The 14,087-nt window shown below is 43.2% G+C and overlaps 1 protein-coding gene across 1 annotated transcript in view; it reads right to left on the bottom strand.

The window, feature by feature from the left end:
• Positions 1–1,539: 1,539 nt before the first annotated feature.
• The window catches only part of poc1a (POC1 centriolar protein A), a 43,901-nt gene continuing 31,353 nt past the window's right edge, over positions 1,540–14,087 (bottom strand). The window contains exons 10-11 of the mRNA XM_080460944.1: positions 13,747–14,025; positions 1,540–2,667 (exon numbers count right to left, since the gene is read on the bottom strand). Coding sequence (XP_080317070.1) covers positions 2,554–2,667; positions 13,747–14,025 — 393 coding nt within the window. The 3' untranslated portion in view covers positions 1,540–2,553. The remainder of the gene's footprint in view (positions 2,668–13,746; positions 14,026–14,087) is intronic.

Below are 14,087 nucleotides of genomic sequence, written 5' to 3'. Positions count from 1 at the left end.
TGTGTGTGTGTGTGTGTGTGTGTCCACGGGCCCCAGACAGGAAGGAAGAGAGTGGGCCCGGCATTGCAGCTCCAGAATTCCGGTTTTGTTTTTCCTCTTTTTCCATCAGCGCGGAGCCGAGCGAGCGAGGTCTTAAAGAAACAGTCATTAATATTTTTCCCTCTTAATGGGGTTGCATGCTTCTCATAGAGACCCTCCACAACAGGACCAGATATGACTCATTACTGCGGTGTATTATCATAGTCCCAGTTTATTGAATTCAAAAAAGAAAAACATTAGAAGGACAGTCTGGGTTCAGCCGAACATGTTACTTGAGAAATCGCAGTGTGTGTCTAAGCACGGCCTCGGGCTCATTTTCATTGAAGCTTCTAAAAATAAAGAGTACTGATCCAGCATCGATGGTCAGGTTACGTAAATTACTCGGGGGGGGGGGGGGGGGGTTGAAACATAAGGATTTTGGACATAAGCAGGGGCGGGCGTGTTTAGCTGCCACCCCCATGCTTTTGTAATAAATCACCACTCACCAAATCTGGCAAGGAAAGGGTTTGGGAATTACTCGCCGTGAGCAATGGATGACACAGCTCACAGCTCATGATCTTAACATCCCTGCTGAGGACAATAAAGACAGGAAAGTCATGATTTCTCCGGTAACTGCCTGAGCCCGGCGGAGCGGAGCGCGAAACGGCCTCTTAAAAGCAACCCGTGACATCACTGATTTGGCAGCGATTATGAAAACAAACTCTCTTTCACTGGACACACAAACGGAGCTCAGTGCTCACAAGGACGATCCGCAGTCACTTCACCCACTAACATCCTAGTCAAGGTTGAGAGTGTGAAGCGTTTAAGAGAGCGCTCAATTACTTTATGGATAATAGTTTTGGGCACACACAAGGTTTAAAGGTCATATAATACAACTTTTCATCACTTTCACATGAGCTCGTTGGTTTACAAATGTAGTTTTCAAAGTTTCCAGCTCCTCCTTGATTTTCCTCCATTTGAATATTGGATCATTGGAGCTGCATTCAGAATCTGCAGTGTCTGTGTGAGCTGGACTGGCTCCGCCCACACATGCCCATCTTGGGAAGAGGAGGAAGTACTTCCTCTCGTGGTGCCATGTGCCAGAGCAGAGCTGCCTAATTGTGGGAGGAGTCAAAGGGAGGGGCCTACCTTGATGTGGATTGGCTAAACCCCCGATGACACTATATAGGGTTTGATCTCTGATTGGCTGCTTGGAGCAACACACTTTTTAAAACCTGAAACAAGCCAGGGAGAGAGAGGACAGACTGTCTTCACTTCTGGGGCGTCGGTCCAGGTATGGGGACAATTAGTACTGATGGAAAACCTTGAGAAATAGATGCAAAGGTGAAATGCAGAGGTGAAAATAACTTTGTACTTGTAAATGAGTTTGGTGGTACATCTCTGAATAATTTTAAAAATCTCCCATCTTGCCTGTGGAACTCCTCCAACAGCTGTTTTGAAAAAAAAAAAGTGTTGGAAATCAATGAGTACACAAGCAACTCGCAGTAACGTGTTATTTTCAAAGTGGGCCATCTTTAATAGTAAAGTAAGGCAGTTGAATTCCTCACCGACTGCTCCGGGGTCAAGTTTGATATCAAACTAATGCCACTTGATGTATTGGTTCAATGAGATTTTAATCATTTGTAAACAAAATACAGAATTAATTTAACTTGGAGCAAAAACAAAAGCTGCCTCAGACAAACACATCTGGACATTGCAGTAGTGTATTAATAACAGATTGAAGGAAACAAAAATGTTTTTTAGATCTTGGGAGTACAAGAAAAAGGTCCCGAGTTTAAATAAATGATATGAAAATGTCAAAATAAATTGTGCCAGTATTTTATTATCCTTCAATGTGGACTCTTGCAGAAACAGTTTCTTCTTGTGTGGCTAAAACAATTAAAAAAAAAAGGCACTGTATGGGTTCAGCTCAGTCAGACAATATGAAGTAATCCTCATTGAATTCAGACTGATGATAAACTTCACTTAAGCTTCTTTAACGGATTTTAAAAATGTGTAACAACCCCTGGTTGTGTATTTACATCCACCAGCCTTTTATTGAAGGAGAACGTTTCAGTGATGTCATCCCACACACACACACACACACACACACACACACACACACACACACACACACACACACACACACACACACACACACACACACACACACACACACACACACACACACACACACACACACACACACACACACACACACACACTGGTAGCAGCAGGTCCTTTGTCAGCAGAAACAGGGACTGCGCGCTCAGCACTGCTGTAGAGGGAACTTCTCTAATATTCACTTCTTTCACTTCTTACATGTCTCGTTGTAAAACAACCAAAAACGGCACGTCAGCATTAAGGCTCACGGTGGATTCAATCCTTCCCCCAGAGGAGATCCAACATACGTACGTGCTCGTGCGCACGCGATCACACGTTTCAAACGGCAGCAGTGTGCACCTCTGCCTGTGTTGTCGCTGTGACCATGTTTCACCCTCCACACCACAGGTCAACGCTCTGACGCCGCCATCTTTAAGCCTCTTCATCTCTTCTCTGGAGGTGCAGGCCGATCTCCACCTGGTTCTCCAAACACTCCTTGAGCTTGTCCTCTGTCAGCGTCAGCCGCTGCTCCAAGATGGAAACCGTCTTCAGCGGACAAGACAAGGGAAAGAAGAAGGGGAAGGAAGAGGATGGATGAGAGAAGGAGCGTGTTAGTGAGGGCTGCACAGAGTCAGCCTGACAGTAATGACTACATAACGGCCGGGTTTGTGTGTTTGTGCGTGTGTGTGTTCGAGACAGATGTTGTGCGTACAAGACAATCCAGCTGATTATTGTAGGGAAATCTGCTGCATGAGCTGAAAACACTAGAGCCTCTGTGTTTGGCTGGCTCTCGCTCTTGTCCTCTCTCGCGCATAAACACACTTACAGAAAAAAAAACAAAAAAAAAAACAAGAAAGTCACTTTCCGATACAGGACGGGCATGTGTGGGTAGTGAGATCACAGCGCGACATACTTTTCCTCTCAGCATCCTCCAACAGTGACAGCGTTTGTTGGGTGTCTGCGCCTGCAGGTGGAATTATCAGGGGTTTCACAGTCTGAATGAAAAGATAACTGACGTATGAACTCGCTTAAGATGAACAATCAAGAAGAAAGAGCCCATTTATGGAGAATTTGAGCTCAACATAATTGAAAATGTCTGAAATGCAGGACACATTCTGGACAGGCACGTACACACTGCTTAATGTGTTGGTCTTTGGGCTACGGGAAGGAACCAGATTTTCCTGGGAGAAAAGCGGAACATTCAAACTCCACACTTGAAAGAGCTCGGAAGCCAAAATCGAACATGTGATTTTCTTGCTGTGAGCCGACAGTGCTAACCACTTCGCCATTGTCGTGGGGTAACGACATTTTGAGAAGTCCTGCTCAGAGAATACCCGTGAGTTGAGGTTGACTTGGAGATATAATATTGAATTTCACTGTTATGCGGATGACACCCAGCTCTACCTTTCCACCACTTCTCCATAAGCGCCACTGGCTTCCAATTCACAAACGGAATTAGTTCCAACTCTTACTTCTGACAATTTTATTTATATAGCACCACATACAACACACGTCCAGTCCCTGCATTGTTTTAAATCTCATGTTAAAACTCTTTGGTTTTTAACAGCTACAAATAGCATTTTTACTCATTTTTAACAGGTGTTTGGGTGTTGGGTGGTTTGAAAGGTGCTGATAAATAAAATGTATTATCATCAGAACTGCAGATACGACCTTAAAAAATTATCCATCCATCCATCCTGTTCAGCGTCACGGGACTCCAAGCCCAGCGTATTGTGAGGGTCGGTCACACCTGGACAGGAGGCCAGTCTGTCACCGGGCAAACACATATAGACAGACCGACAACCACACACAGTCACACTCACACCTAGAGGCAATTCAGCATCGACAATTGTCTTCACGTGCTGTGAGAGGAAACCCACACACACACAGGGAGAACATGCAAACTGCACATAGAAAGGCCCCCAGCCGTACCTGAACCCACGACCTTCTCACAGTACTCCCATTGTAAATGTTTATTGCATATTTTTCTCTGCATGTGTGTGTGTGTGTGTGGTTTCATTAGAAAAACAACCAGCGCTGCCCACCAGTGGCCGGGCATGCTAAGCACATCATTTTCAGCCGTTTCCGCGTTTTCAAAACGTCGCCGTGTGAACACGAGACCTTTCTGAAACAAAAACTCAAAAATGATGTGTTTATACTTGACGCTCGTTTGCTTTCTATATCGCACGTGTTGATATTGCAATGTCGATGAAAATTTGCAATACTTTGTTCAGCCTTTGTGAGAACGACATTCCAATGTTGAACGTGTTCAAAAAATATTTGTAGCTGTGGCTACACCAAAGCTGCCAAAACTAAAGTGAAGCACAACAAATGCCAGCTGCATTTTAATCACATTAGCAGTGTGACGGGGTCTTCACTCAGAGCACTTTGCTCTGTAACCTTATAAAGATGATAGTGGGCTGTAGTTTAACATCAGGTATAGTCCGAGTACAGAGGCCATGAGGGTGAGCAGGGGTAAATGCTGCTGTTGTGAGATAATAAATCACTGAAACAGCTTCAGGTGGAAACATGATTTCATGTTTTGTGTTTTTTCGGGGGGGAACAGACGGTCATTGCTCCAGGCTAAACCAGCATAAAATTGCTGGAAATCACGACTGATAAATCAAATCTTGCGTGTGGTACGCACTGCAACAATACACTACATTTGTGGCTTGAATCTTGATTTGAGAAGAGGGCGGCATTAACAGGTGGAGCATCGAGAACAGATGACTGCACAAATGCTACGAGAACAATGCTCCTTTTTCTCCAACCACCAAAAACACACTCAAACTCCTGCGTATGATGGGGTTTTTTTTCCCTCCTTCCCTGCGGCTGCCACAGTAAAATCCTTTAAAAAAAATAAAATAAAATTATAGAAGTCATTTATGATTAATTAATCACAGGTCTGTTTTCAAAATCAGACCAGAGCGAAAAATCCTAGGAAACTAGAGCAGACCGACAAATTCCTGGAAGGAAAGAACTGTGAAGCCATTGTGAGACTGAACATGGGCAATTTTCTTGATGGAAGCTGCTTTAACCAATTAAAATTGACCTCAAACCAAGGTTTTCTTCTGCCTCTGATTATTTAATATGATTCATAGTCTATCGTTTGCGTTATCGTTATATGTAATAATAACTGAAATGTGTGTATTTTCACATTTGCCTGTATATTGAATTGTGTCTTTTCTTGCAGGTCAAACTATAAAGCCAAGAGGAACATGAGTTACTGTTTACTTGAAGGAAATGCAATGAAAACGAGCGAATGAAGCACCAGAAACAAACAGAATCGAGCCTCGAAAGACATTGAAGCTGAATCAAACGTAATAACAAAATCTCGAGCAAAAAAAGAAAAAAAAAAGGGACAGTAATTTGAGTCTTTTTTGCGGAGACGCAAAAGTAGCAACAGTCGCCTCTCCGTCGCTGACATAACTGTTTCACTGAGCTAATGTTGCCTGGTGACAAACACAATCCCAGCGACTTGAGCAGTTTTGAATGGTCGCGCTTGGCAACAGAAATTTGGTGACGGGCAGGAGCACTCAAACGGTAAACACGCCGTCCCCACACGTACCCGGCGCTCTGGGTTGAGCATGAAAGTATGTCAGCGTGTCCTGACCCGTCGTCCTACGGTAATTCACGACCTGCGCCAGAGAGGGTAGTTTTGAAATTGCTCGAAAGCGGCGCGAGATGAGTCACTGGACTGGTATTTATCACAACGCAACCAGCAGCGGATGAGACAGGATGGAGAAGACTGGAAAACTGAAAATCACAGCGAAGAGTGTAAATCCTGTGGCCTATGGCATTGTGGCAGTAGCGCATGCCACCGTCGGGTTCACCCGCGAGGTGTGGAGTCAGGGCTTTCCAAAACCGTGATTCTATTAAAAGGAAAACAAAACCAAAACTGACACCGATACACTTTCTCTTCCAGTCTCTCATCTGTGTCTCCCCCCTGTCACCCCGTATGTCCGGGCGGCTCCTCCTTTATGGGCAGAGAGGCGAGGCAGCACACCTGATTCCCATCAGGGCCTTAATCACCTCCCTGCCACAGTCATGCACAGAGTTCAGATACTGAAAGTGAGTCCGGAGATCTTTCTACCTTCGCCAACAAAAGGTGGCCGAGAAGGTTGTTTTTATCTGTGTGTATTTTACTTTTATTAACTTTTCACCCCCAAAAAATCACCCGAATTGCATGAAATCTCCAGGGATTATTTGCCATCAACCAAGGCTCAATCGATTAGGTTTTGGGACGTTAACGACTAACGGTTTCCGAATAAATCCTCAAAAACTGCGAAAAAAAACAAACAAAATCCCATGCAAAGCGGATGGGAGAAGCACCTCATGGAGATCAGCGTCTGTTGCCATGGAGACGCTCCCTGCTCAGTGTTTCACACAGTGATGTTGCTACCTGACCTACCTAGTTAGCATTGATATGAGCTAACGGCTAACAATCTCGCTACGCTAATTCTGTTCGGCAAACAGATGTGGCGTTGGTGGCGCTCTACCGGGTGTAGCTCTAGTTGTTATTGCACAGCAAAGTTATTCCAGGAAAGTCTCCCCCTGATCATTTCACCATACAATGAAGGCTCTGCTCAAAAAAACAAGTGGTTGAACTCTAAACAGGGTCATTTGATTCTGTCTGAACAGAAAAAAAACAACAACTCTATTTTCTCTTCCACAGATCTGAAGACTGTTTTGTTTTTTTAAATTAACAAAAAACTCTTCTTTGACTATTTGGTAACTTCTGCATTCATTTACATCCCCCCCCCCCCCCAAACTAAAATTAGTAAAATAATGACACTTCAGGCCACATTCACACAACAGCAAGCAAAAACTGTGCCTCCTCACCATAGCCAATAACAGTCATGACTCTGTAGTTTTATAGTTTGCTTCCAGAGTGTCATGACTCAGTAGTTTTATAGTTGACAGTCACTGAAATAACAATCCAACTACGTCATATGTCCATACAAATGCCACGATGCCATTGTTAATGTGTGGTTTCATTACAAAAACTAACAACAGCAGCCACTGGTGGCTTAACATGCTAACTACACTGTTTTCAAAATGTTGCCATGTAAACACGAAACCTTTCTGAAACGAAAACAACAAAACGATGTCTTTCCACTTGAAACGTTGTCGTGTAAACACGGCCATAACGTGAGTATATGGTTGTGGTAAACATTGAAAATCAGTGAAATTATATAAATGCATGACAAATCTTTTCATGTCAATCTCTGCACCAGTACACTAAATTGCTGTTAAGTTGAAATTAAAGGACAAAAAGAAAAAGCGAGACATCTTGTCGTTGTAATTTATGCACTGTGTACATAAACTACGGGGGATATTTGGCAAAGCTCTGCTGTACTTTGATAAGAAAAATACATTTATTTCATGGTTTGGTGTTGATCATACCTTGGGGGTGATATATTTCACCTAACTATATAAAAAACAAAAAAAGAATGGAGGGTAAATAGCTCAGAGAAAGTTCTATCCCTATGATTTTAGTTATGCAGAACATATTCCAAATGGCTATAAAATAGTTATGTTTTGTTTATTGTTTTTAATCCTTCTTTTGAGCATTATGACCGTCTTAGAAAAGTCTCTTCTGTTTCTGTAATAATTGTCAAAACATGGCAATCAAATTAAACTGATGAAACAAACAGGTGCGTAAAACACTGAGACGGGTGCTGCTGTTGTGTTTGGCTCATTGGCCTCTGGTAAAGAAAAATGACTCTTGATTGATGCGTTTAACTTCAAAACATAAAAGAGAAAATTATAACAATGTGCTCCAGGACATAAAACACTCCTGTTAATAAAACGTGACTTGGTAGACAGAGATACACAACAGTGTGTCGCTAACATTTTACTTGATATCTGGTGTGTAAGAAATCAGTTGATTTCCGATTACTGAAAACGGTAAACAAGATTATTTTGGACAATTTAATCCTTTTTAGTGTTTTTTTCAACCCTCATATAAACGGCTCATGTCACTTGAAATATCACAAGCTGAGAGAGTTCAACTTCCTGCTGACACACAAACATGATGAATGAAGAAGGCTTATCATCTTCTCAAGGTAATCTCGTCGTCTCTCATGCGCATGGCATGGAGACGGGTCCGAGGATGTTTGGATGAGTGGCGTTTCCATTCTGGGTCATCAACCCAGATATCATCTCCTGCCATTTCATGCTTCATGTGAGCACTTGCGTTTCCTCTTTCGTTCCCTCCAGCTGCCCGTTTCTGTTTTCCAGATCAATGCTGCCCTGTTCGCGGCGCCACCTTGATACGGTTACCTCGCCCTCCACCCAGCTCGCTCTCTGTGTCTGTTTGTGTGATTCTGCACGTGTCCCCAGGCAGCAGCAACATTATACAGGCCTATGGTTTTCATCTGGAGTGGAAACCAAATCTTTATGCTCCTAAAAATAGAGCGAGCTGTTTTTCTTTTCTTTCCAGAACACATTATACTCCCCCGTTGCCCCGGGCACTGTTGGCCTCTGTTTCAAAGTCTCCCGGCTTTGGCATGACCCGCGCGCTTCCAATAGTCCGAAGGTTAGTGGAAGGCAAGCTGGCGCTGGTGGAAAGGTGAGAATGTAGAGTCTTTTCCTTTAAAGGAAGCAACAGAAATTGTTAAATATACAAGTTTGGACATCCAGACTTGCTGAAATTGAGACACAAGCCAAAAAAGACTGGTGGTTGATGTGAAAAAGACCAAGAATCCATGACTGTAGGTGTGAGGTAAAACACAAATGTGGTTTAAATCCTCTGTAATATTATCCATAACCACATTAAAATACAGAGGCTTGTCAGAAAAGTGAGCGTGATGTGATAAAGTCAGGTTGAGGAACAGATTAAAACAGTTATAGTGTTGGACAGCATTGATAACTTCATGGTGTATGAGCCAAATAATGATCAAATGTGACCTGGTTTCTGTAGATATATATATATAAATTAAGAATTAATATAAGAGAGAGGAAGGTTAACAAGTTGAAGGAGCTAACGCAGCAAACTGAAACTTTGGAAGCTTCAGATTAACGTTGAATAATTCATCACCTTCCTTCTCGGTCCCCTCGACTATTAGTGTTACAAAGAGACGTGATGGTGACAAACAATGCTGGAGAAAAGCCTCATGAAGGAGAATTAATACAGCGCAGGCAGAAATATTGTTTTATCGGTCCAGTCGCAGAAGGATGGGCAGCAGTAACACACACACACACACACACACACACACACACACACACACACACACACACACTTAGAAAAGACGTCTAGAAGTAGTGCAGCCTGGAAATAAATACATTTAAGTTCAGAAATACATACAGAGGCCTGTATTTAAATACCATACATGCAAAGTGTGTATTTGAGGAACTGAAATGCAGCTTTGTGAAGTAATTTAAGAACACCAACAAATGTTTCAGTGTATTTTAAGCAAGCGGTTTAAAGAGCGTCAGCATTGTTATGGAGCCCAGTTTGTGATTTACAAACCACTGGCTTCCTCAGCGTTATCCAGTATGTAACTGTTTAAAGGTTTAAAGCGGTCCTAATAGGCGGTCAGGGATAATTCCAGTGAAATAAGGCTCAAACTGGAAGGCGGTGTGACCTTGTTGAAGATCTAATAAATCAGTTCTGGATTCTGAAAAAGCTCAGCTGTGTGATGAAGGAGACACCGAAGCCCTGAAACATGTAATTGAAAGGCTTCATGAGTGTTTCACCAAATCAAACATTTAAAGTCTGTATCGCAAATATTCATAAGCAGCAGTCCTGTGCAATCTTTTTGAGTTAATATTTGTAGTTTTGTGAACTTTACCTTCACCTGACAACTCGTGTCTCTCGCTGGTAAAAACAACTCAAAACGGCTTCGGTCCAAATTAAACATGTAGTTTAAATTTGAAGTTACAGTATTCTGCCAATCAATGGTGTAACTTCAGTCGCACTTTAACATTTAAGGGGCTGGTTCTGCTGCTGCGGTCCAGAACCCTTCACAAAAGCCTACGGGTTGAGGAAAATGCCACGTAAACCGCAACGTCCATCATTCAGCTCCCAGTCGTCCGACCCTTTGTTGCATATCATGCCTCCCATTCTCTTCTCATTTCCTGTCTGCATTTATTGCAAGAAAATGACAAGCTGTAAAGTGGAAGAACTGGAAACAACTACAAAGCCACAAGGGAAGAGAGATTCTTTTTCAGAAGAGCAAATGTCCGTTAATGTCGGTGGTTAGAAATGTGTGTTAACATAAAACGCTAGAAAAAAAGAATCAACGGAATTTGCCTTAAATGACGTTCTAATCTGGAGAATCAGCGTGAAGAAGTCATCCCCATTGTTTCCATCCCCGAGGAATGAAAACAAACATTAAAGGCCCGAGAATAAAACTGGATCCAGGTGGTCCATCTGGTACCGTGGTAGGGGTACTTCAGCCTTGAAAGGAAAAGACTGGCACTGCCCCCCCTGGGAGGAGCCAGCGAGCTGCCCAGCAGCCCCGCACCAAAATAAAACACTTCCACATGCTTCGCAACAGCTTGATCAAGAAAAAGGGGCATGAAACAGCGAGTCTGAGTGAAAAACTTTGACAGAAACAGAAACGGAGAGCCTCTGTGTCTCTGCAAGGCCATTTAGTATTCACACCTGATATAAGTGAGCGAGGCAGCGAGTGCTGCTGGTATTCCTATACGAAGGATGTATTTTCCTCAGGCCACACACACCTGCAGTTAAAACACAGCATCACACACACACCAGACGTCTCGGCGCTCTCCTTGTGCTCCTTCTCATTGAGCTCTGTCGATCTCTGTGACCTCTTGATGGCCGGTCCTGCTCCTCGGCCTCCTCCTTTCAAACTCAATCTTTGTCTCCTGCACCGCATCAGCGTGATTTCATTTCTCTCATTGCCCTTTTTGTTCCGTCCTCAATCCCTTTTCCTTGGTGAACTGCCGTCTCAGGTACATTTACTTTGAATCAGACAATAAAGGAGACGCATGAGACTTGTCTCTTCCCCTGCTGTGGTATTCAAATGATGGATGAGGTCAATATTGTGTAAATCAAAATAAAATTTACATGATGGCACAAAGCTGAATCCGGCCATATATGGAAAAAAATCTATATAATTCCCCAACGATATACAACACCAACAGCACCTAAAGCGGATCTATGACAACTTCAGGCTGGAGTAACTCGTGTAGCTGAGCTGGTTTTCCATCCTTTTACTTCCAGATGTTCAACAATCCTGAGCTAAAACAGACTGTAAGAACATGTGGTGCAGTAGAAAGAAAGTCCTCTGTACTGAAAATGAACACCTTTGATTAATTACTCCCCAGTCAGCAGGCGTTGGCATGCAGAATGAAGTTTTAATGTTTAATGTGATTATGGGAGGATTGCAATGAGCTTAAGACTAATGGGTGTTTCCCTGCTGGATCTATTTACAGTGCACTGATGTAGCCTAATTCTCCCAATAAAAGCTGGTTAAACAGAGAAGTGAAAGGACTGTGGCTTTTTAAGCATTTGTAGCAGACAGGGACACATACAATTCCGGCGTACAATGACAGATTTGGACGTTATTGATGTTGTTCATTGAATTATGTGGTGGTGAGAAAAACCCAATGATGTGAGCGGTGATTTGAGCCTCGGAGTCCTCAGACTCAGCAGAGTGGCCACCAAAGGTGCAAAGGATGTATAAAATGATTCACTAATTACAAATAATAAAGCAAGAGTACAGAACTCCTTCGTCTTACATGTCTATATGTAATTACCTACATATTAGGAGATTGGTTAAGCCGAGACCAGCTGCTCTCCTCGCTGTCGGCAGCGAGTTACCACTTACATGTTAATGGCTTCGAGTCTTTTTGTAAACAGTGGAGTTCTGCAGCTTTAGGTTACAATAATGTACGCAGGTGTTGGTCTATTAATCAGTGCAGAGAAAGTTGTTTTCTTTTAGAACACGTCTGACAAGAGCATAGTCTGGAGGTAAAGAAATTTAAATAATGTATTATTTTTGTTATGTGTTGCCAAAGTGCCTCATCTTCCCCCAATACTTTCAGTTTCCTCTGTCCTTCTTCGTCTCTCTCACTTTCCCATCAAACTGTCTCCTCTAATGAACTCATTCTGAATCCAGATCATCCTGATCCCTCCCAACGTAAACCTCACCAGCAACAGATCTGACGAACCCAGTCCAGCCTCATCTACTGAACAGAACCACCGTCTCCGTGATTAATATTAATCACATGTTTAAAAAAAAACAGGGGAGAAAAAATAAATTACGACACATTGATAGTAAGCAGAGTATTTAGGGCCTAAACTGGTTGCTGTTCTTTATTGTTTTTGTTCAACAATCTATTTTTATCATTGCAGGCTCTGGTTTGGTTCGACTTTAAACCGTGTCTGGCCTCCATGAACCATCAAACTGTGAGCAGTGTGAGTGCAACCGAGGAACACAGACTGGTTTTTACCACAGAAATGTTTTTAAAACTTTTTCTAGAACCGATCACACAAACGCAAAAGATCAAATATTAACTCCCCCAAAAGTAGTAAAATCATAAACAGATGAATAAGAAAAAGGCAAAAATGTCAGTATGGTCTGCATGGATATGAGCTGTTTGCTCATCTTTAGTTAATGCCCCCCCCCCAAAAGAATTACAAAACGCGTAAATTACAATAAAATAAACTACATCCTCTTTTAACCACCTTTACAGTTTAAGTATTTACAGTGGAACATTATTCTTTGCTGACAGGGTCATTTCTAGCACCTGTAATTATGTTTAGTCTAACAGGATTTTTTCTTTTTTATTTGGGGGGAGGGGGGGGGGGGGCATATTTAACAATGTTTTATCTTCTGCTTTGTGTTTACGTGGGCGCCCAGTCAAAAACTTGTCCATTATGCTCGCAGTGCCCAAGCATTAATCTTTTCATTCATTCATACCCCCCCTGCAATGGCACTGCGCCTCCTTTAGGGGGCGCGCCCCCCACTTTGGGAACCACTGGCTCAGTGGAATTTAAACATGTGTCCAGCAGTGAAATATGGCCGGACAGTGGTACAGTGTTTAGCACTCTCACGTCATACCGAGGGGAACCTCGGTTCTATCTAAGCTCAGCTTGGGGGCTTTCTGTATCGGGTCTACATGTTCTACATGTTCTACATGTTCTACATGTGCATCCCTGGGATTCCTCGCTTTCCTCCCATATTCTGATTTAAACTGCCCATGGGTGTGAATGTGAGTGTGAGAGACTGTCCCGCTCTCTTTCATTTCCCTGCGATAGACGAGTGAATTCACACACGGGGAGCTGGGATCCATCCCGAGTTGGATGAAGTGGAACAGAAGTGGACGGCGAACTTTTTGGGTTTTTTTTAACTAAAAAAAACTTTGTCTCTACACCGTCCGAGCATTTGTGTCAACAAAGGCTGCAAGAAAGTTCTCAAATTGTGAACCACACCAGGAAGACACAACAGTGCAGTTTCAGTGTAATGGAGTACACTGAACGTTGAAGTGAAAAATGTGTCTATGCAGCTGAAACCATATCTGGCCTGCAGGTTGAAAAGTAAAAAAAGAATAAAAAGAAAAAGCTTTTGTTCTGAACAGTGTGGGCGGCCGGCACATCCAAAGTACAGGACGTGATGTTTGCGATGAAAGATTAGCGCATCTTCTGCTTACCTGAGTGAGAATACTCAGCTGACCGAGGATGTGCTCCAGGGTTGCGGCTAAACCAGGCGGGACCTCCGGCTCCGAGGGTGGGCCCGGCGCCCCATCCGGGTGTGGAGGCTGCTGGAAACTCTGGTTCTGCGTGTGTGAGGAGGAAGAGGAACCGGTGCTGGGGTTTCTGTAGGCGTGGGAATGAGTGGTTCTACTGAGGCTGCTGCTACGATTGTTGTTGAGAGTGTGGGCAGCAGTTTGACAGTCCGGCCTGGTAAAGTGCTCGGCTGGTTCAGGGGTCTGGGAACACAAAACGCAGAGGGAGAAGATCTGTTAAAAACTGAAGTAGGTAAATAAATACA

This window comes from Lipophrys pholis (genome assembly GCF_963383615.2).
Source record: "Lipophrys pholis genome assembly, chromosome: 4".
Lineage (NCBI taxonomy): Eukaryota > Metazoa > Chordata > Actinopteri > Blenniiformes > Blenniidae > Lipophrys > Lipophrys pholis.
This window is presented reverse-complemented; position numbering and strand designations above follow the sequence as displayed.